This window comes from Centropristis striata, chromosome 15, assembly GCF_030273125.1.
Source record: "Centropristis striata isolate RG_2023a ecotype Rhode Island chromosome 15, C.striata_1.0, whole genome shotgun sequence".
Classification (NCBI taxonomy): domain Eukaryota; kingdom Metazoa; phylum Chordata; class Actinopteri; order Perciformes; family Serranidae; genus Centropristis; species Centropristis striata.
The window spans coordinates 11,923,285-11,947,489 of NC_081531.1; the positions used below are offsets into that span (position 1 = coordinate 11,923,285).

The window sequence follows — 24,205 nt, forward strand, 5'->3', positions numbered from 1 at the left end:
AATCAGAAATCAGCTCATTGCCTATAAGAGGACGATTGTGGTTAAAGAGAAGTCTTTTTTATTATTAGTTGCGATTAAAAGGCCGCTTTTTACGTCATGAAGTGATTCAGACCATGCTGAGGTCCATGTTTATTTATTCCAGTAATTCTGCTAGAGGCACACTTTGTTTCTTTTCTTGTTTGTTTTTTTGTGATGCTGAAAAATATGTTGGCAAATGTAACCTTACAGTTGACTCATCTCTCTACTATTATATTAATGGGACATAATGGATGTAAATTCTTCTGCTTATTGTAATTATGGAACATTACATATATGCTATGATTTAAAAGCAGCAAGCAGTCCCATAGTGAGGAAAAAATACATTTCTAGAAATCTAACGTTCCTATGCATCAAAATGCATTGATAATTGTTTTATTATTGCATCCTAGCCCACTAAATTCAAACAAATTGTGAGTATTTTTGTATTTACAGCGTTCTGGGATTCTAATTCATACAAAAAGTGCTGGATGAGGTTAGGGCTCTCCGTGCAAGCCAATCCTTGCATGCCAAACTTGAAAATCCAATTCTTTATGAAGCTCATTTGTGCACATGAGCATCATCATGTGGAAACTGCTAACATCTGCTGCAACAAGTGGTTTGAAATATTACACTGTGCTCTGACATTAAAATTTCCCTCAATTGGATCCAAGAATACTAGGCAAAACAGAAAAGGTCTGTCTGCATACTTTTGGTCACAAAATATGCACAGTTTGTAAATTAAAACCAGACGCAGGTGACTAAATGCACCTTCAAGGAAGGATTTTTTAAAACAATGCCTACTGAAAACGGCATCAGCACATAATGAAAAAAATTAGACGGGCTCCTGAATAGTGGGTCTGTAAGTCAATCATCTTCATGTACTGAAAGTAACAGAGTGATATCTGTGTGAAAGGTAAGGAATAAATCTAGAAACATATGCTTTGGAGTTAAAACATGAAAAGCCTGTGTTGTTTTTATACCTGTGCCATTATAAATGCATTATATGCAAAATCAGCATTGAAATCAGTGTTGCCCTTTGTGAGCTGTATTCTGCATCACCTATTTATAAAGCCGAGCTTTCTATTGCTTCACTGCCTCCTCCCTGAATATCCTGAATAATTAGAGCGAGGCAAAAGGAAAGAGTGAAAGGACAGGAAATGTTAAGCTTGGGCAGGACAAAAAAGGGAGGCAGTTTCCTTAACACATGCCAGGGCTTTATAATAGCTGAAATGCTTGTGTATGGAGATAGGTCGACGGCTGCACAGCACATTGAGTTAAAAGGCTCATTAATGTGACACTTTGCCACAGGACTTGGCAGAACGCACAGCTCCTGCTTAAGGACTTGTAACAAGGGTTAGAGAGCAAAAAGGAAAAGGATGAGAGACGCAAGAGAAACTAGTGAACAAAGAGGCAATCATTTAAGATTTAAGGCACAGAATGAAAAAGACAACAGGATTAGTTAAAGAAGGGAGCAGGAAAGGAGTTGGAAGAAGCAGCTTCCTGTTATGGAAAGAAGGATAATGAGAGTGAGCGACAAAAAGGAGGGATTGGCTTACTTTTTCTTGTCCTTGTCCTTCTTGAGGGGCTGAGATAAGGAGAGCGTCTCGGCTGCCACCTTCCTCCTGTTGAAGCCGTTCATCTCCTCCTCAAGGTCTCTCCGCTTCTCCTCCACCTTCCTCTTCTCCTCCTGGTGCATCCGCTTCAGCTGCTCGAACTTGTCATGCAGCTGAGGGAAGGAGGAGAGGGTGGTGATGGGACACAGAGGACGGGGGACGGCAGGAGCGGGACGGAGGAGAGACAAAAGATTTGAATTGGTACTTTGTAACAGCAAAATCATAGTCATGATTATTTGGCCAATATTAAGATCAAGATCATTTAATGATTTACTGGACTTTGGCAACATCATGCATTTATCTTTAAAAATTATTTGTCTTTTTAACGGTGGAATTTCTTGAACTTTAAATATTATTTAACTTAATAAACAAAATATATAAAGTATGTATGTATAATATACATTTAATGAATAAAATACTATATCTATCTAACTTAATCATTATTATAATTATATGCACACATTCTTTCAAACATTTAATATATAACATAAAAATAATGAATGAAAAATATATTAAAAATAAATAATATCAACAAAGTTTTAACATGCAGGCACTTTCCCAACCTACTGAAAAATAAAAAAAATAAAATAAAAGTAATCACCCAGTCCTGTCTAACAGTTAATATAATGGTCACTAGTAGATATCATAAACTTACGACAACAGACTTTAGTTCTTTGCCTCCACCTCATCCTTTCTTTCGTGTAAGGGCAGCTTGTCATGTAACATCATGTACTTGATGTAATTACAATGCCTGAAATAATGCTAAACTGTGGTGCTGCACAGAATTGTTTTATTTATAATGAACTGCAATGATAAAAGCAGCGTTATTGCATAATGCATGTATCTACGTCTCAGTAATCAGTGATTTGTATCCACCAGGCAGCTTAAGCTTTATTTCTCAGTGTCATTAAAAGTGCAACAGGCTGCATTTTTCTGCCAAGAGTGCTGCTAACTGTCTCTGAAGTTGCAATGTTGATATTTAGAAGCATCAGTGACCACATAAAATTAAATATACTGCCTCTGTAACGACAGCTTCTCTTGAGACTGACCTCTCGCTCCTTTTCTTTCAGTTCTGCTTCCGTCTCTTTTACTTTGTTGACAAACATTTGCCGCATTTCTTCCTCTTTGCGCTGCAGATCCCCCAAGAACTCTTTCCTCTTGGCCTCGTATGTCTCCTGAAGACTGAAAATAAGAAAAGAGACAGGAATAGATCAGGTTTTGTCTCTTAACAATAGAGACTCACCATGTTGTTGACGCTTGAGTATCTCTGTGGTTTGGGATTCTGTGTGTGCAGGAGTGTGTGGGTTTTCACTCTTGGTGCTCTCCTTCCTCCCTCTACCTGAATGGCTGGCTGTCTGGATCTGTGTCTTTGAAGCCCATCTCCTCCAGCTTACAGCGTCGGTACAGCTCGTAGTGGCGGGCGTGGGTCTGCTCCCTCAGATCCTCCATGTTGACCCTGATCAGCATCTCTCGGAGTTTTACAAAGTCGCAGTGGGCCTCGTTCTCGACTAAAGGGCAGACACACAGCAGAATAAGGAGAGTCAACATCTTATTTCCTATACATGATAAAGAAACTCTGCTGCGGTTTTCAAAAAAAAGGTATTTTGGTTGTCAGCATCAGAACTACAAATGTGCATTCACATCTGAGTCTTTGCTTCCTGCTTTCATTCTTTTTCACTGCTTTCAACTTATTTTAACACCCCATCTGTCTCCATGTTACCCTCCCTTCCTCTTCATTTCTCTCTCTCTTTCTCTCTATTTAAAAAGCAGGAAATCATACCACATCTCTACAGGAATGTGAAGTGGTCTGCACAAAATACAGTTGGTTAAATCACATTTGGCATTAATCAAATCAAACCACATATACCATATTTTACCAACAAAGATGGGTTGATGGTTACACTGTTGACATTCTACACTTCTCATGCTCATGACATGATGCTCGTGACTTTAACAACTTCAGTTTCACGTCTGAGTGACTCTCACAGTTAAATGATTTCATGGTGGTGAAAGGCCAGGAAGTGTTTCCTGCCTGCCTGACAGACTGACAGCTGAGGGAAGAGCCCTGGGCGTCATTTCCATTCTGATGAAACCTCTTTACTTTTACAGGTCACCTCATGTACTCCATCGCAACAATATGGGCAACAAGAGAGGTAGACGTGGGAAGATCAGATGGGCGGGGGTGTTGACTAAACTTTGAGGATGGAGTCTGGGGGGTAATAAAATGGCAATGCATATACAATAGTCAGCCACAGGGTTTACAAAGGTATACCAATATCACACCGGCTGAACTATAAAAGCATAATGTAGGGCTGGGCGATATGAAACTAAAGCCATGTCCCGATATATGTAGGCTGAATATAGATATACGATATTTTTATCGCAAAGTGAGAGCAAATGTTCAGTCAAAGTCAAAGCAAAATATGACATGTCACAAGTAGTTTTATTGAAACTGTTTATTTAAGTTAACATAAATACTGTATAACAGGAGTACCTTTTTTTTTAAGTCAAAGCTCCATAAAGTGCACATTTAAATAAAAAAATATCTTAAATAAAAATAGCCTATGAAATAAAACAGGCCAATCTTTTTCTGAAAGAAATATATTTATATGAGAAAAGAATAACACTTCAGTTACTAAAGAACTAAATATGACAAACCTTTGTAAGGGCAGCATTTATATATAAAAAAAGAAAAAAATTGCACTATATCGATATATGCAATATGGTCTAATTCCATATCACATTAAAAAATATATCGATATATCGCCCAGCCCTAGTATAATGGAGAGCTAGTAGCTCTTTGAAAGCAAAGTTTTCCCTTCTTGATGTTATTTTCCACACATTTACAGACTTGATAATAGCTTCATAGTCCTTGTGGAAACTTGGAAAACTTCTAATTATTTGATATGCTCAATTTGGTCCAATCTCTCTAGGAGGACACACACTGCCAAATTTGTGCAACGTAATAAAAACCTGGAGCACAACCTAAAGCAGTTGTGGTCGAGTGTCTAATTTGCTCGATAATGTTGGAAAAAGCAGAGTGAGTCATTAGAAAATTGACGCGTGTAGTTAGAGGAAAAATAACTTTCCCCTTTCAGGAATTTAATGTGATCAACCTGTTAGCTAACCTCAAAAAGATGATATGAAGAGCTTTTCTGTCGTGCCAAATCTGGTGTGTGTGGTGGCGGAGGGCACGTGCAGCGTGGAGGCACGTGGCTTTTCAGGGGTTGGAGCATATGTTGTGAACCCTTGGGTGGCAGCGATGGAGAAAGGGATGCATGTTGTGTTCTAAAAAACACCGCAAGCTGTGAGCTCTGAGGATGTAAAGACAGGTCTAATGATTTTTAAAAATGCCCAATTAGCACGGCCTTCAGCTTCTCCTGATGGAAAATGCTGGGAAAGCAGCCTGCGGTGCGTGATAGCAAACCGCAGCGTTGCATCAAAAGAGTGGAACATAACAGGCAAAGTGCCTGAACAACCCACCCAAAGAAATAAGACATTCCTTCATTAGATTAGCACAAAAAACAAGTGAATAAGCACTAACTCGCCCTTGTCTACTGAAACGCTTTAGGCCCTTAAACAAATCTTAAGACATGAAACAGTCGTGCAGTTGTCTACATCACTCCTTTTTTTTTACTCAAATTTGCTGGTTGACCACAGATCATTTGTGGGAAATAAGAGTTTAAAACAGACATGAGCTGTTCTCTGGGGCTGCATCCAGGCTACTGAAATTGCCTGTTCATTTGGCATCTAATAGTCTCTCTGTACTGGCCCCCTGCTGAGGGCTGAATGGGGGCCAATCCTCTGACTGACTGTAACACTGAGCCCTTAAGATATCCAAGCACAGGGCTCTGCATACACATGCACATGCCAGCATGAGAACAGAAATGTTCAAGTAAAGAACAGAGACATGGCTGCAATAAATATGCAGATACCAAAAACTAATGGAAACAGACAAAGGTGAAAATGAAAATCCATCAAAATGATCCATGTGTCCCAAGCTGATGGTTTCTTCCAAGGCTTTAGCATATTTTGAAGTCCGTCAAGCGGAATTATTTATACTACAGGAGTCCTTCTAAAGCTACATGGTGAATAATGATACCATAGATGGTAATTTTGTATGAGATATAAACAGCATTTACAGAAAGTCTTTTACAGCAAAACTAAAGCCAGTCTAGGGCTGTGTCACGCCCCTTGAGCAGAATGTGATTAAGGATGTATCATCAACAGAGGATGTTGCACAATGAACAACAGAACCAAACAGCAGTAGCTCGACTCTGTGCCAATCCATTTGGTAGATGTTAAGATATTTCCTGAAAACATAAAAAATCTGACCTGTTGGTGGCTCAAAAGGAAAAAACATGTACCCTGATCTCATGGGTTTAAGCCAACAGTTGTAACAAAAGACCAAAAGTCAACCTGCTTGTAGCCCAAGAAGCTATTCATCCTCTAGAGAACATAAATGCCTGGAAAATTTCACGGCAGTACATCAAATAGTTGAGAAATTTCCGTACAATTTTCTCCCGATACTTGACTTACGATACAATATTATTGGGATTTAGTGAGTATTGTGAAACAATATATTGCGATTTAACTGTTTAACTGCATTTTGTGTCCACAAAATTAAATTTGATCAAGAATTGTTTTGTCAAATAAGACAAAATTCTCAGTCTATTTATCTCACTTCAGTCGTTCTCCATAATGAGAGTTAAACCCACAGACTGACCAACAAAGTATTCAGTCAAACTGAACTGAACTGATATCAAACGCGTATGGACGACAACAACTGCAGCATTTTCTCAAACTTTCCTCAACTTTAGGTTCACTGATCAGATTTTTTTAAAAATAAAACATTTAAAAAGGCGCACTTTGCAGTATTGTTTTGACAACTTCCCGACACGATATCCTGTCATACCACACATGGTGCCTTTAAATTACTTAGATCTTCAAGTTTCATATATCAGTATCTTCAGTATATTCCTAAAAGTGAGCCCGCTACAGCCTCCGAAAACATCGAAAATACTACCGGCGGAACATCAGAACGCTAAATATTGATACTTAGCGGCCATGAGTTGATATAATATCTCCACCCAAATATCATGATACTATGCTGTATTGATTTTTTTTCCCCACCTCTCATATGTGAAGTTTGCACATTCAATACTTTCAGCCATAGAGGTGCTCAATATCTTAATTTACACATGTATTTTGCGAATAAGATATCCATTATTATAGACTATGACTTCTCCATTGTAATGAGTGGCTATGTGGGTGGCTCTGTATCTCCAGGTGGGTTTTGGTGGGCTAATCTGAGACAACACTCCAAAACCAACTTTCATTCACCTTAAAAGCAGTTTAGGATTGTGGATGATTTTGGAATCTTGTCAATAAATAAACAAGTAGACCAACAACCTAACCTAACAACCCTTAGCCAAAAAATTCTAAAATCAATAGAAAAGATAAACAACATGTGAGTATCTCAGCCAAGTGTGTGATTGATGACGACCATGTTCACATACAAATAACCACTCCAACACTAATGTGTGCACAGTTGAACAAACACAGTAGCCTGCAGAGAAGAAATACGGAGAGGTCTGCCGTATGTCGAAGATGTCTAGAGTTCAGAGATAACAGAGCATCGGGATCCTGAGGGAAGATAAACACACACTTGCACACACTGAGCCCCCTTCAATTACTGTTTTTATCAGCAGACAGTCCTCCCTCTGTCTTCCTTCAAGTCGATGGAAATTTCCCATGCTTCTTCGAGAGGTTACCATAACCCATCTATATGACATCTGGCATCCGCAAACTGTTTCCACTGACACAGGCGCTCCTTTCAGTCAGCCAAGTGGAGTAAAACACTGAGACTTCTGTCCTCTTCTGCCCCTGTCCTCAGATACTGTGACAAAGTGTGTTTTATGAATGGGGAGCCATCAGTTCGCACGCAGGCCTGACTAGACGCTAAGTAGTTTTCTTGTAATATATCCCATCAGAACAGATTTTTGTTGTTAGACAGAGATGGGCATGGTTGATAAGATAATCAGATGCAGACAATAATGAAGACAAAGAACAGATGACAAAGTTACTTTACTTATATCTTATGATACTTATGGAAACGGAGCAGTTCATTTCTTGAATTTCTTGTTCATTTTAATGCCTGGTACAACTAACGGTACATTTGTTTGGACAAATATAATGATAACAACAAAAATAGCTCATAAAAGTTTAATTTAAGAGCTGATATCTAGACATGGTTTTCCTGATAATAACCAAAATCATTATTTAAAAAAAAACATGGAAAATGGCTAGATATCAGCTCTTAAATAAACTCTTATGAGATATATTTGTTGTTATTATTATATTTGTCAAAAAATATACATTTAGTTGTACCAGGCATTAAAATAAATAAAATAAATATTTTTTCCCATGACTGTATATCACAATAGATTATGTTTTTGAGTAATTCAAACAATTGTCTGCTTGAAATAACCACATTGTAAAGCATATTTTTGTATACTCCAAACAGCATATCTAGGGTTCGCTCCAGCTTTGTTCCCAAGCGTGAGGGTAAAGCCTCGTCCAAACTACTTTTCAACAGTGACATAAATAATATAGAAAGTTTTATATGATAGATATGATTTTTACACTGTTTTGATACATTTTGTCATATTGCCCAGCCCTCACTGGGGTAAACATATATTTTACATCATAAGAAAATAAATTACAAATGTTTGGGGGTTGTCTAACGTTCTAATGACAGAGTGACAGTTATTTTTCATTTTGGATATTAAGACTTTGAGTGCTCTAATGAATCTTTCCATTACTTTTCCCCATGACATCCATGTGTCCTTTACATTCAGCATTTTGTTGTATTAATGTCATCATCAATCCCCGTTTTCAGCATATATCAACCATCTGTTAGTGCTGAAAAAATAATTGTGGTGGAGAAAATCACAAAGAAAAAAGAAATCAGTTTACTGTAAAGCAGGGACAACTATTTGCGAAAGTCCCTATTATGTATGTTACTGGACAGGACCATATAATTTTGACTGATGGAGTCCAGAGGAATCTGTCCCCCAGGAGACACAAAGCAGGGTTTATAAATAACCATAGCGTGTCCTCTGAGGGGTTGGGGAATGAGAGTGGTCAGGGGATAATGGAGAGAGGAAAGGAAGAATGGGGAGGACACAAGAGCAGTAAACCGAGGAAAGGAAGGAAGAGAGAGAGAGAGCTTGAGGGAGGGAGCCTCTCTGAGAGTGCAACTCCCATCTGAGCCGCAATATTCTCACAGCACAACTCTGTGTGACATTATTAAATTAAAATGTTTGCTCTCGTTGAATGATCTGTGGGAAACAAATATCTCTGGTGAGGTCTCTATGGGCAACGCATGCACACAGACATACCAGCATATGAACGGCACAAAGGCGGTAACTCACAGATAGAGAAAACTACTTATAACAAGCACACAGGCGCATACTGGCAATTACCCAAAACAATCTCTGCCCACTCGCCCTTCATTTCGCAGTGTCACTCTGCATGAAGTCACACTCACAGCTGAGGAGGGCGCTCTGCATTCAGAGGCAGAGTATAAATAAACGGGCAAACTGTGGGGCGCACTCGCAACTTTGCCGTGAGCAGGACAACATCTTTCACCATGGATACTGGTAGACACCTTGCTCTCATCTGAGTAATATTGCAAATTGTTTCTCCATAAGTAAATAAAAACATCATCAAAACAAGCAGCATGTGGTGTGAAATAGATCCTACACTGTTTCTTTTTGATGGTGAATCAAAAGGTTATTTACAGAGTAGAAAGGTGGAAGTTAGGAGTGTGTTTCCTCATTTCTCCTGCATGTGCTCTTTTGTGTCAGGTTCAACGATTATTTTCATTAATATGCAGATTATTTCCTCGATGAATCGTTTAGTCTAGGAAATATCCCGCAGTTCATCTTCAAATGATTTGTCTGACAAAAAAAAAAGAGAATTCATTTTCATATAATTTAAGAAGGAAAGGCCAGCAAATGTTTGCCATTTTTGCCTTAAAAATTGTTAATAATAAATGATCAAAATAGGTTCAGATTTATTTTATTTTGATGGACGTATTGTTTGATTCATCACTTTTTTGTCTTTAAATGCTCTTTTTTGGTTATATATTTTCTATTTTTTTTTTCTATTTTACATTCTTACTTTAGTTTTATATACTTATTATTTTATTTTGGCTTTTTTCTTTTTAACCATTATTTTTTGGGCATTTTACTGCTTTTATTAGATGGTAACAGATAGAAAGGGAGAGACAAAGGGGAAGACATGCGGCAAAGGGACCTCAGGCCGGATTCGAACCCAACAAGCCTTAATGGTACGCGCTCTACCAGTGTGAGCCACCAGGACGCCCCTATTTTGGCTTTTTATTGGCTTTTAGTCTTTATTGTCCAACTTCAATCCACATTACTGCTTCAAGGTTGCCCTTAATGACGAAACATGAATATCCAAACAGAGTCAGAGTGAAGAGAGAAATATTGCAGGGGCTGGAAAGAGACTGAGGCATTTACTTCCTCAAAAATGATATACTCATGACCACATTCAGATGTATTCACTATGCAATGAACTCCATAAATAATCACTATGCATGCGCAATAAAGGTTCAAGTACTGACACCTTGATTGGTTGAGAAGAATTTGAGTAAGTGCCAATATCTCATGATATAGCACTCCTTTCAAATGTCTACATGTATCCCTCCAGCTCATTTCCCTCTTTAATACCTTGAACCTAACAACCAGCCAACAGCTGGTGGATAAACAAACCAACATCATCAGGATTTTACAAGGCAAAAATGAGCAGTTACTATTTATAACTACACTTGAGAAGGGTGTTTAGCTGTCAAACATCTTATCATGCAAGGACAAAGACACAAACAACAACTATTTGAGGCCTTTCTGTTGCTTCATTTCAGGCAAGGGAAGTCGTGAGTAAAACTGAACAGAGATCAGCAAAAATCTTTACAGTTACTAGCAGGAAGTGGTTGAGTAATAATTAACTGGCACTTTATGGAATTGACATTTTTTATTAAAATTGTATCCGTGTAATTGAAAAGTAAAGCTTTTTTTCCCATAAGATAAATGATAATGGAACTGTAATATAATACCAAGAACACACTTTAGGCTTAAAACTTGCTTTAGTCAAGAGTTAAACCTCTACTGACCCCTTTATGCACTCACTGCTGTGTTTGCTTGAGAAACACAAACACCCAAAAACACACACACACACACACACACACACACACAGACACACACACAGACACACACACTCTGATTAACTTGTGAATGGTTCTCACCTTGCACGACACCCCAGGGGTACTGTCTGGCCCTCACTGTTTTGTTTCCCACTTTGACCTCTTCCACGCTCCCAACCACAGCAAAGGGCAGATGGGCCTGCACAGGAGAAGATGTTAGAGTGTTAACAGGTCAGGAGGTCACAGATGAAACTGGTGGGGGCTGAATCCCAGCTCCCTCTTTCTTCCGTACTACACTTTCTTAAGGAGGTTTTTTTCCTTCTTTTCTTGACGCCAATTTTCTTTCCAGCACATTAACCACTTCACAAGTTAAATTCCACTTGACTCAAACATGTTGTTACGTACAAATAACACAACAAAAAGGATAAATGAAAATTGAGTGTTTACTTTCAAATAAAACTTGTTTCACTGTGGCTGTCGTCTCTCTTATCTTTCACAAGCAGACCACACCAGAGGAAAGTGTAACCACGTTGACATGAGAGCTGCACCAGAGCTGTGTTTTAAGTTTAACATGTGGCTGGTGGCCTATTTTGTCAAAGTGATAAAACGCACGCACACACTTTCTTACTACGCCTCGTTAGGATCGACAGTGAAGCGTCATGGGGAAAACATGCCTGATACGCAACCTCAAAAATTAGGTGGTGAGTTGAAAGCAGCTTGCTGGTTGCAGCTCAGAGGAACAAGCTGGTGAGTGTGGGCGCTGATGTAACCGACTATGAATAGATGGGGATACTGTACAACGACTGTTTCTGGGAAAAGCGAATGCAGTTTCATTTATCCAAGACAGAATTTACCGTTGTGTGTGGGTGTGTGTTTGTGCACTGTGTCATTATACATCATCCTCATTACACAATTAGAACTAAAGCAGGCTGAATATAGGAAGATGTATTTGTGGTTGCTGTCTGAGCAAAAGTTAAAAGCCCATGTAATATTTCTACATGCATATTCTTTTCCGTATGTCTAAATAACTGTTTTTTTGGACAATGGAAAATGTACAAAACAGACATAAAATTCAAGCACTTTCAAGGTGCATCTTCAAGCTGCAGCACCTTACAGCAGAGAACAGTATGTATAGTGTACTTATTTTCCTTCTTCATAAAATTAAATTAGATGTTATTGTGATATAAACAATCAAAATTCTATTATGTGAAGTTTTTTGGTTTCAAAAGTGTCACTTGATTGTGAGTACAGTTGGCACTTTTCAAAACTTGAAAACACTTTAATTTTAACATGTTTTTTTCAAGGTTTTCCAGCCCTGGAGGAAGCATGTGCTGCCATTAAGTTCATAAAATCTTATTATTATGGAAATAATTAGGGAATGGGGAACTGGTGCAATCTATCAGAGGCAGTATTGTTGCAGACTCTATGTCCAATCACATGCCCAGGTTCAGCTGGTATTTGCACATATTTGCACTGTTTCTCAATGTACACAGTCACAGATTTGTGGGATTGTAACGTGTCTGGATAAGAGAAACAACACTGCTTTTGGGCACGTGGTAATAGCAGTAAAATGGTGTCAACATGTGCTGCTGTTACCAGATGTGTAACACATGTGGTGCTAAAGACATGACATTACAAATCAGTTGGCGGACAGAAAGACAAAATCCTTTGTAATCCAACAATGTTGTCTAAAGAGTCTAAAGAACAGCGTTCTAATTTCATGCTTGTACAGAAACACATCTGGCATTTTTTTTGTACAGATAAAATGAAACAGAATGACTGTATGAGATACATAACATGACTTACATTCATGGAGGAGTTGATCTCACTGACGGTTTCGTCGTCTGTTGGGAACTGATATATCTGGACACCGTTGCTCACCAGCTCACTCATAATCTTTATTTTGAATTTATGGAGCTCACTCTTGGAGATTGTGTCTGCTTTGGCAATGATGGGAATTATGTTGACCTGAGGAAAAGATGAACAAAAGGAGAGGGGAGGGATTAAATAAACAAAGTTATTAAATATATACAGCATTGTCTTTGCGTTTGTGGTTGACTGTCTAAAATATACATGAATTCCTGTACTGAAATCTGCTTTGTGCTAAAGTGTATACGTGGAGTTCATTATGTAATAGTTTTTCTCAGGCTGGTGTGACATGCATCTTCATTACAGGACAAAATGTACCTGTCAAGCTCAACATGATGAGAGAAGATGCACAGATAATCAACACAATGTTTTCGGTGATTTACAGATTAGAACGATTAACTTCCTCTTGTCAGCAGGTCACGATCCACCGCTGTGAATAAAGCAAATTAAATATACTACAGCCCTAATTAAAAACAGAAACCCAACTAAGTGCATTGCTAAAATTGGCTGAAAAGGCCATATGCAGCAACACGGTACAGTGAATAAGCTCAGTCAGAACCCCAACAGATACATAAAACAAACAGTGATTATGAAAACAAACTAAGCTTCATCTCCAATCAGCAGCAGATGTGCAGAAATAAACAGTTTGTCTGCATTCCTCTGTATGCCTGCATTACCCCGAACACTAACCGGCAGTACGAGGAGGATCCCCACAGATTTACTCATCAATTCTGTAGTGTGCCTCAGAGCAAGAGCTAGAGCTTGTTAGGAGTCAAATTACAGGCTCATCATACTTTATTGGATCATTAATTTACAGCAGGGTTGCTAATATCGTCTTTTAACCCAAGTTCACAAATTGCGATCTAGTGCTGACAACAGCCTCGCTGAGGAGGGAGGGGACAGTGTTATTTGTTCACTTCCCACAACTGGGTTTTCCCAGCTGGCCAAAGAGTATTCCCAAATAGTTCTCAGTGTTTGTTCTGAAAAACGAGGAGCACCAGATGGGAGCTGTAACCACATCGAAGTAGTTTACATGTTAAAATCACATCGGCTGATATTTCTGGCCTTTTATTTGTTTGAATCTTACACAGGTCAAATGTCTGTAAATGAACAGATGGAGGAGAGTATCAGTGTTCAAGAGATGAGAACCATGTTGATAAATTATGATACACGCCCTTTTTTTTAAGACTATATTCCTTTACATTTTTGGCAGATTGGCGCCATTAAAAACTATGCCAAATTACCTATTCGGACTTGCTGTTTGCAATACACCCTGAATGTATAGACAACTATGACTGCTGATCAATTTTAGGCAAGTTCTGCAGTTAATAAAAAGTATTTTATGATTGTATGAGTCTATGATTTCTAAGCAGATGTATGGGCAATTATTTGCAATGGACAGTTATGACTAAGAAGTAGTAGAAATTTTGAAGAACATTGTAGCACCCAGGTTCTAAGGATACAACAGAAACTAGCCTCTGCCTGTGTTCTAGTTTCTGTAGGATCCTTACTATCCATTCAAAGTAGAAAACCTCTAATCTGATGCAAACAGGCCAAAAAACAAAAAACAAAAAAAGGAATCTGATCAATAAGTCTGAGAGTAAATAAGAAGTCAGGATAAAAAAACATGTAGGTACTGATTGTAGTGCAAATTATGATGCATTTTAAAAAGGTTAGGAGGAAATACAGTCCTTGTTTGTCAAATGTCCCCTACAGCCTAATATTAGATAATTAACTTGTAATGATTTCCTCCTATTCAAGAACATGTAAAACAAAAAGGACGACTCCTTCAGCCTCTTATCTCGCTTCCTGCGCTCGTGGACCACACTCCACACTCTGGTGGGCCTTCAACCGTCCCCTATAGGGAGGGGTGATTCGTACCCCATTGACAAGAAAAACACCATTGTCTAGCCTTGACAGCCATCTCTACAAACTGAGGCAACAGTTGTTTCTGGTCTGCTTGGCTGGCTTTTCCTGTGATAGGGCAGACAGGACAGCTCTGTTCATTTATCTCTAGTTTCCAGATACCAGCAATGCTCCCATTGACATGAATAAATAAATAAATAAAAAATGTGACTGCAAACTTTAATTCTACTCTGTAGAAGATGTTATGTAATGCAGGCAACAGTGTGCAGACTTGCATTACTTGTATTAGTAATTTTACTGCATAAATGATTGGTTTGATCATCAGAAATAAATGAAAACACAGTTCCAGCTTCTTGAATGTGAGAATCTGCTGAATTTGAAGTGGTTTGGGAACATATGAAGAGCATTAGTTCTCTTTTTTGACCTTTTACACACCAAATACTAAATCAGACCATTGACAAATAGCCAAATAATGACTACATGAAGCCTTTATTTATTTGTGACATCTTACGGCTATAGTCTAGGCTTGAAGCAGCAAATAAAGCAGGTACTTTTTCTGGCCAATCTGTAGTCATCTCAAGCTCATAGAAATGTGCAAAGGCTGATATATGTAGTGAGCAGCTGCTGCAGAGAAGGCCTACAACTCATTAATACTCCATCTAGAAAGAGACCACTGCATAAACAACCCCATCAGGCCTGTAAAACAAAACAGCGTCACATCCACACTGTGGTCACTCTATGCTGGCTTGCTTTCAGATAAAACAGCGCTCATATTTCACATAGTGGAAAGATTGCTGGGATGGAGCCACTGAGGTCGGAGCGGTGTTCACCGTGGCCACCCACTCAGGCTAGAACCGAGCCCACTGTTGCACTCACAATGCTGTAAATCACGTTGGAGTAAAAAGTGCCTGCAGCCAACATTGTTGTTATTTTACACTTTCAACACATTCCGTCATTGTGCATGACCAACATGTACCTTACAGATACACTGGAGGTTTACAAAAAAGGGGGTTTTGTTCATATGAATGGATGGGGAGATTAACTGAGGAAAGCTGCTTTGCTTCCACTCATATTAGGAGAGGGTACAGCAGCGGCTATACTAAATCAACACATTGGACTCATGTTAACTGCTTTGTCGTGGTTCATATACTGAGATAAAGATAATATATTTAGCTCAGGTAAGCAGCCATGTCTTGCTTGAAAGTAGGGGGTACAGAGAGTTGGCTGTGGTGGTTTGGATGGTATCAGGAGACAGTTGGCCAGTGCAGGGTGCCAGGTTTTTGATCACTCTGTTGGCTGGTTAAGGCAGCACAGAGGCTCAGTGGTCAGTGCTGTCGTCTCAAAGAAAAGTGATAAATGCGGATCTTGGCCCTTTCTATGTGGTGTTCTCTGTTTAACAGTATTCTGGCCTTTGCCCTTAGATATACAGTTGGTGATTAGATACACAGGTGCATCTCAATACATAAGAATATGATGGAAAACTCCATTTCCAGTAGTTCAAATAAAATAGCCCAAACCAAGTATTGAGTCATATAGATGGACATACTTTTCAGAGGCACACATTTCCATATTAAACATACTTTTTACAATTGGTCTTTTGTAATATTGAGACACTGAATTTTAAGTCGTCATTAAATGTAAGCCATAATCATTATAATTAAAATAAATTAAATAAATTAAGACATGAAATGCTTCATTCTGTGTGTAATGGATCTATATAATGTGTTATTTCCACCTTTTGAATTTAATTACTGATGTAAATAAACTTTTCTATGATATTCTAATTTATTGAGATGCACCTATACTAGTATGGCTCAAAATGGAATGAATCACAAAGTATAAAAGAAGTACTTCACTTTAACTGTTTTCAATAAAGGGGAATAACAGCACATATGTTTAGTGAACATAAACATTATGAAAAGTTCATAAATTACACTTACAACATTTTTTTTTCATCCTCATAAAACTATTCACTGTCCCTTAAGAGTGACAGTTGGCTGACGTATCCGGTCATTATTTTGAAAAGTACCAGGAGTCATTTGGCAGAGATGCGCAGCCGTGCGTTGATAGTTGGCAGAGGTAAGCCAGCAGGTTTTGGTCACAAGCTGACCATCTGCTTTGTTCTGGATACATTTTTACTGCATCACCAGACACACGCAGGGCTGAAGCTGCCACTCTGTCATTCACACAACAGTGTGATTAGTAGTTATAGGTTTACATTTGACTGATGGAGCAAAATTTCATTCGTCAGTGAAACTTAAGGTGCTAAACAGGATGCAAGCAAGGAAATAAACTAGGTGTGTGGATCTCTAGGCACTTTATAATTGAATTCCAATTCCACGATGACGCTAGTCTATTAGGGTTACCATCCAATTGGTTCAGCCGAAAGAAATGTACAGCCCAGTTTACGAAATTGTTACATCTTAATGTTGATAACTGAGTGTTAAATGTGCGATTTTTCTGCATTGAGACATAATCTTTCAAGAGAGAACTCTGATGCATCTAAGAATCCTTTTTTTTTTTTATTTCCCCACCACTTAATACAAATGCCTAAAACCATGCAAGCAAATGGACACATTTTCACAAAAAGATATTACGTGCAGCTTTCTCAGTTTAAGTGCTTGTAGAGGTCCGAAATGTCAGAATAATCTTTCTCGCCCTCAGGTCAGAGACACACAAATCTTTGCCTGGAATTGTAGCTACCTCTTTCTCTGTCATTTCTCATCTTCTGGGCTTTGTGAACATGTGCTTTGAAATGTTTAGAGGATCTTTTCCCTTCCCGAAATTCCACACTTCCCACACGTTGAAACCAAGATTTAGGATCAAAAACCGCTGAACAGTTTGAGCTGTGTTTATCACTGAGCCCTTTTCCAAAAAACATCTTATTTAAATGTCAACAGGTTAAATTTATTCAAGTGTGTCATCAACCAAAAAGAAAGTATCCATATCAGGTTTTGTGTGTATAGTTTTTTTTTTGTTTATAATGAATGCCTATATATTTCAAACTGGTAGGTAAGCAGCAATAGCCACAATGGCAAAGCAAGCTACAGAGGCTAAACCTTCATCTGAAAATCTGAAGGGCAAAAAAAAAAATACCCCAAATGAAAATATAAATTATGTAATCTGAACAAATACAACATGGCTCCAAAATTAGACCTCATATGTCCTTTTTGACACTGTCCTCCCCCACTAGAAGTCAATCCCCCTCCCCTTCTTTCACGCTCCAAGTGCTGCTCTGATGAGATTTTTTCCACCAGTTGTCTAATTGAGGCCAAGCCAGTGATTGTGGCTCCACTGAGCTGCACTCATCGGATGTATGGGGAACCACAGATCCACTGACCAGTAATCTGTGTAGTAATACTCACACAAGAGTAATGAAAAAACAACAGATCAATCTCTGAATGTGACTATTGACTGGTGTACAGCTGACCTGACCAAAACCGGAACTAAGTATTTGAAGCAGGAGGATGAGGATGTAATTTCAGGTTTTTAATGAACTTATTTTTCATACTTTAAATCACTGCTTAATCCCTTATGTTAATTCGGAAAGTTGGATGGACAATTTAACTTGAACATGTTGGCTTCAAAGTTTAAAACAACTTTTAGGGCAGAACTTTTCTTCTAATCCTATACCACAAAATAGAAGTTTGGACCTTCCCTTTTTCTTTCCACTTTCTTTTTTAGTTAGGACACAAAGAGTCCACACCTCACACATAAAAAGATCAGGGATCTCCATGTCTCAGTGAAATGCACACCGGACACAGTGAAAAGAAGATCGGATTTCAGTAACACTGATAGTTAGTTATTCACAGACAATAGGGAAAGGACCGGGAATGTGTGCTTTTTGCCAAAGGGGGAAAATCTCATCATATATAAGGATGTGTGTTTGCGTGTCAGTTGTGTGTACCTTGCTGTCCAGTTTTTTCATCGTGACGAGGTCCAGGGACTTAAGGGAATGTCCTGTCGGGGCGATGAAATAAAGGCAGATGTGGATCCTGGTGTCATGGTAGTTAAACAGCGAGCGCTTGATCTTCAGCTCTTCCTGGAGATAGTTTTCAAACTGAGTGTCGATGTAGTCGACGATGGGCTTGTAACTGTGGAGACAGCCAAAGAGAAACTGTAAGGATTTACGGTATGTCTGTGGGTGAAAGCATAAATATTTGTCTTCTTATTCATGCGTTTGTAATGAATGTAAAAGGAAATATGGACTTGTCACTTGGGAAATGAACCGAGACAGTTATGTTTTCAGTAACTGTGTGATCTGATTCCGTGCCAAGATCTCAGCTTAGAGATGTACAGCTTAGTGCTGCGTGAAATTTGTGCTCGGCTTATGGGAGTCTGGTTGAAACAAATCACAGAGGCTGCAAAACATCCTGTCCTCTCTCACAGTGCTCAGATGGCCTTTGTAGCCTACAGTGTCAGCAGTAAATCAAAGAAATTAAGTCACAGTTGTGGAGTATCTGCTCATGAGCATTTTGCATGTGCAGCTAAATAAACAAAACCAGAAAGCTACATCAAATGCAACACAATTCTGAAAGTCCACAGTTTCAGCAACCAAGACTAACTTTGAAATGAACCTCTTTGAAATAAAAAAAATAAATAGATTGGGTTTTTCCAATGCTACAGCTGATTTTTGCAACTCACCATATCTTATATCAAAAATCCATTAAGAGACATACCTGGATGGCAGCATTTGAAAACATCCATAAATATAAATGAGATAATTACACTTTACATATTATAACACATTTCCACAGTAGTAATCTCTAACCAAATATCTGCACATGAATGCAGAATCTGTATCAAATGGAACCAGAGTTTGGTATCAGAGGCATTCAGGTGTCCTTTTGTAGTCCATTAGTAGTCCATTTGTAGTCATGAGTGTTGGCCAATCACATTTGAGCATGCTTTGGATGCATGCAGGTAAAAGTTACTCTATGTAAGAGTCAATGTGGAGAGCAAAAGAGGCGAAACACATTGGCCCGAAATACAATTTCAGAAACCACCTGCTGTTGTCTGACAAGAATTAAGCTTTTTATTGGCTTTTTTAAATATGTATTTCCTGTTTATAGACATAAGCCAAAACAATGTCTGGACCTAAAACCTACAAAAAGTATTGATGCTGCTGCTAATCGGACTGATAGATAGCTGATGGGTTATGAGTAGCCCATGTTTAATAGGATAGATTATTTTCAGCACTGAGGAGCAAAAACAAGACATACACCTCAATTAGGCCAGAATTGAAGTGCCTCTGATTCTGCACCATTCTGCAGTCTGCAGTGATTATCGAGTTAAATGTCAACAAATATTAAATGTCCCTCCTTAAAAATATATCTTATCAAATGTCAGGCCATTAGAAAATCTATGCTGCATTCACGACAAGTTTGTTTGCAGCAGGTTATTTGAGTCTGCAGCTTTAACTCATTTAGTTAGACTTTAGAATGAAACCATTAGCAGCCAGCCGCATATTTAATAAACTGCATCATAGCTGCCAGTAATGCAAGTCTCTTTCAAGTAAGGTTGTGGTTTATCATGGTTACCATAGATACGAGTACAACAGCCATAGTTTAGTTCTCACGACATCTCTTGGCACTGGCACTACATAACTTCGGTTGATATAATCTGTGTTTGAGATGCTCAATACATTTGTTCCATTTCCACAATTCCACCAGCCACAAACATGCTTTAACCAGACACTGCTGTGGTTCTCAAACAGATGTGCATTGTTTATGTTACATTGCTATATTTGGGCACAACACGACCAACTCGGCCTCGCTGGTTGCAGCTGGTGTCACCTCTGCTTTCACATATCCTCAGGCTCTCCTCTGGCAAGACTGACAAACAAATGTGTTAAATTGAGTAATGTCCTAAATCCAAAACACCTCTTAAATTGGCATCACATTACATCAGTCACGAAGATATCTAAAGGCTTCATAGTGACTGAAGTGCAACCTACATTATCAAGTCTACAAGAAGTACCTGCGACTGTAAAAGAGACACTCTGAGCCACCAACAAAAAACAAACCTGAAACCTTTTCACTGCTTAAAGGAGAAAGCTCGTTAAATGTGATAGCCAGTGGTTTCATATGTGCTCTTAACTGGCAGCTACCTACTTAATTCAACAGACTATCCTGGTAGATTCTCAACAGCAAGTATTTCCACATTTTACAGCTCGGAGTGCGACACAAGTCCTAACAATATTTGTAATATCCTCAGCCAGCACCCTGTTTACAGTCATCTGTCCTCTCCCTTCACATCCATCTTCAATCTTCTCCGAGGAATGCACCAACTCTGACCTTTTGAGGCTCTCTCAGTGTGCATTTACAGTCCGCTGCAGGGTCTGTCCTTCAGCATGTTGGTTTATACAGCCTACAGAGAAAGCTGCTATCAAAGGGCGTGAGAGTGCTGCTCGCTGGCTAGGTCACAACAAGAACGCTCCATTCCACAGCTGCATGTTAGAAAAAAAATCAGCTATTTCCTCTTTATTGCTTGCTGTCCCACCTCGTCTTATTTCCATCCTACAGAGAAAAACCCAAACCTGGACTGATATTAGTTTGTGTCTGTTTCTCTCATTTGTATCCCTAGGCAACGTGGACCTAATCTGGGCAAAATTATGGTTCTGACATCTTGAAAATAGAAAGGAGGGTTTTGGATAAGGATTGACTGGGAAAAAATTGTCAGGAGTTAAAATGGAAAACTGAAGCGTGTGTTTCATGCATGTGCTCCCTGTACCAGATGAATGGATTTGCCTCAAGAAGGACAGTACAATGAGTGCCATTTGTCAGGATACATAAAAATTGTCCTAAAGCAGTAAATAGCACTGATGGTCAGATTGACCATTGTTGGTTTTAGTCATTGTGGTTTTGGTGATTAGCTGATCAAAATATCTATATGGCTTTTCATTGGGTTAAACTTTGTTTAAAGGGTTACATATATCCATTCACGGTGGAACATAACTCAATACTGACTCAACTAACTCAAGTACTGTACCCAAGTATGATTCTGAGGAACTTTTACTTCACCTGAGTACTTCCATTTTATGTTTATACTTGATCACATTTTAAAGGGGGCATATGGGGCTCATTTTCAGAATAATACTTGTATTTTAGTGTCTACTAGAAAATGTTTATTATTATTATTCATTATTTTTCTCATCCAATGTTTCTGGGTCTTCTCTTCTCAGTGTCTCTGTACCATTGTTGCAGCCAGGGAATGACTATTACAGTACTGTAGTGGCTTTTTTTCTTCCTATATGACATTGAGGCTAGATGGTCACCTTAGATTTGCAAAATTCTGCTTTATATAAAAAAAAATGTTACTTTTGGCTGCATTATCACAGCTCACAGCGGCCTTATTTTCCCGCAGAAGAAGTTATTTACTTTCGATACTTTTAGTAGAATTTGCTCATTATACTTATGTGCTTTTAATTAATTATGATTTGTAAAGGACTATTTTTACTTGTACACAGTCACCCATAAAGTTGAAATTAAATATTTTTTACCTCTTTCCATGAAATCATTGTGACGATGTGATTTATTCTTGACAGATAAAGTGTATATCTTCTCAAAACTGAATTAATCAATCTCTTCCAATCATATTACAATGAAAATGAAACCACAATTAACAGAGGATTGTGTCTGAAAACTAAATTATTCCAACAATATGGGCAACCGTGTATAAAGAATCTAAGGACCTCGTCTGCCACTACAGTGACTCCAGCACTACTCCTGCATTTACACCATCCATCGTTTCACCATCCTCACCTATCCTCTTTGTTGATCTGGTCACCAAAGCCAACGGTGTCAACGATCGTCAGTTTGAGTTGGACGTTGCTTTCTTGCAGGTCGTATGTTCGCGGCCGCAGATACACGCCATTCTGATAATGGCTCGCCTCTTCGTTCTCGAACATGGTGTTGAAGAGCGTGTTCATTAACGTTGACTTGCCGATTCCAGTCTCCCCTGTGGGTGGTAAAGAGAGATGAGACAGAGAGACAGAGAGTTTAATTAGTAAGTCATCCAGGAGTAATTCATAAGCCTTCAGATAGGAGTTATTATTTCAGCAACACACAACAGTATGTATTTAAGTATTTAACACATTCTGTCACACACTCGCATAGCTTGTACATTGTGGCGTGGTACTCACCTACACAGAGAATGTTAAAACAAAATCCCTGTGTGACCGATTTACTGACCAGTTGGTCAGGGAGGCTGTCAAATCCAACATGTCCGCCCAAACTCAGGTTACGCTTCTCTTCATTCTGTGAAACACAAACAAAACAAAACGTGAAAAGTCTGGTTGCATTTGAGGAAAACACACATGGGGAAGACATTAGTCAGAAGAAGGAATAGTTGAAGCTGAAGCATTCACATTCCGATGCTAATGAAAGATCCTGCGTACATTCTGCAGATGTAAAACTCATCGCCTAACAATATGAGATAGCTAATCAAGGCCTGCAGTGAGGATGAGCTTCAAGAATAATCCTTCGCAAGCATGAGGGACTAAAGACATTCCAGACAGAGACATTATGCACTTTATAGGAAGCAGGCAGAGAAATCAACTCATTCAGAATATCCTCAGTTTGGAAAGTCTCTTATAAAGACAGGTTAGCTCAAGTTTAGCTCTTTGGAATGATTATTACAACAACAACAACAACCACATAAACATTTCAAAAGTACTCCTTTTCATTACTTCAGCACTGATGGGTCACCACAGCCACATAGTACAAGCAATGAATGCCTGATATAAAACCCTCTATCCTAATTTAGCCACAAAATCATCATGTTTTCCAATACTATCAAATTGAGTGCAACAAGCTCAAATTTGTAAACAAAACTAAAAATGATCTCCAATCACCACTGCTACGGGAAATTATTGAAACGGTCGTGCACAAACACTCTATAATCAATCTGCATTTGGGGAAGAGCGTCCTGGAACTAAAAGCACAAAGATTTCCGATGCACAGCCGACCAAAGACGGACAGACAAAACTATTGGGTTGTAAGCGTTTTCACCTTTGATCTCCCTTATCCAACCCATCTAAAAGAGAGACAGTCATTGACAAGAGAGAGCGCTGCTAGAGCTGAAGAGGAACAGACAGACAGCACCTTGAGATGAATGGGGCCACCCGAGCTCGTCTGGCTCGGCCACGAAGGACTGCATACTTAAAGGCTGATGTCACCGAACGCAGGCAGCCTGAGAGCAGCGCAGAGCCCAGCTGAACGCAACCCCACTGTACTGAACTGAGAGGTGGAGGCAGGCTCTGCATACACAGTAGATGAGTTAGAAACCTGACTGAACTGCACAGTAAAGGATAAGCAATGTGTGCATATATGTATGTGTATAAGTGTGAGGGGGGGGAAGGGGCTTAATGTGTCAGGCTACTCCAGTCGGGTAATCTGACGTGAGCTGAGCTAGGCAATACTGAGCTTGAGCACACTGTGAGTTTATTACATTACATTAACACCTGAGTTCAATGAATAAATATCTATACAAGGTGTAAATATGCTTTAAGCATTTAATAGAAAAATCCAGCCAAGCTGAGGAAATCTGTTTTATAGCAAGTCAGGTAGCAGTTTAGCTACAGTCAAAAACCTGATATTCCTATTTGGCC

General features: G+C 38.9%; 1 protein-coding gene across 1 annotated transcript in view; it reads right to left on the minus strand.

Moving 5' to 3' along the window:
- septin8a (septin 8a) overlaps positions 1-24,205 on the minus strand; it is a 35,088-nt gene that overhangs the window by 1,871 nt on the left and 9,012 nt on the right. The window contains exons 2-9 of the mRNA XM_059352476.1: positions 22,739-22,853; positions 22,359-22,554; positions 18,503-18,689; positions 12,667-12,828; positions 10,963-11,059; positions 2,971-3,139; positions 2,681-2,813; positions 1,575-1,744 (exon numbers count right to left, since the gene is read on the minus strand). Of these exons, the coding sequence (XP_059208459.1) occupies positions 1,575-1,744; positions 2,681-2,813; positions 2,971-3,139; positions 10,963-11,059; positions 12,667-12,828; positions 18,503-18,689; positions 22,359-22,554; positions 22,739-22,853 (1,229 nt within the window). The remainder of the gene's footprint in view (positions 1-1,574; positions 1,745-2,680; positions 2,814-2,970; positions 3,140-10,962; positions 11,060-12,666; positions 12,829-18,502; positions 18,690-22,358; positions 22,555-22,738; positions 22,854-24,205) is intronic.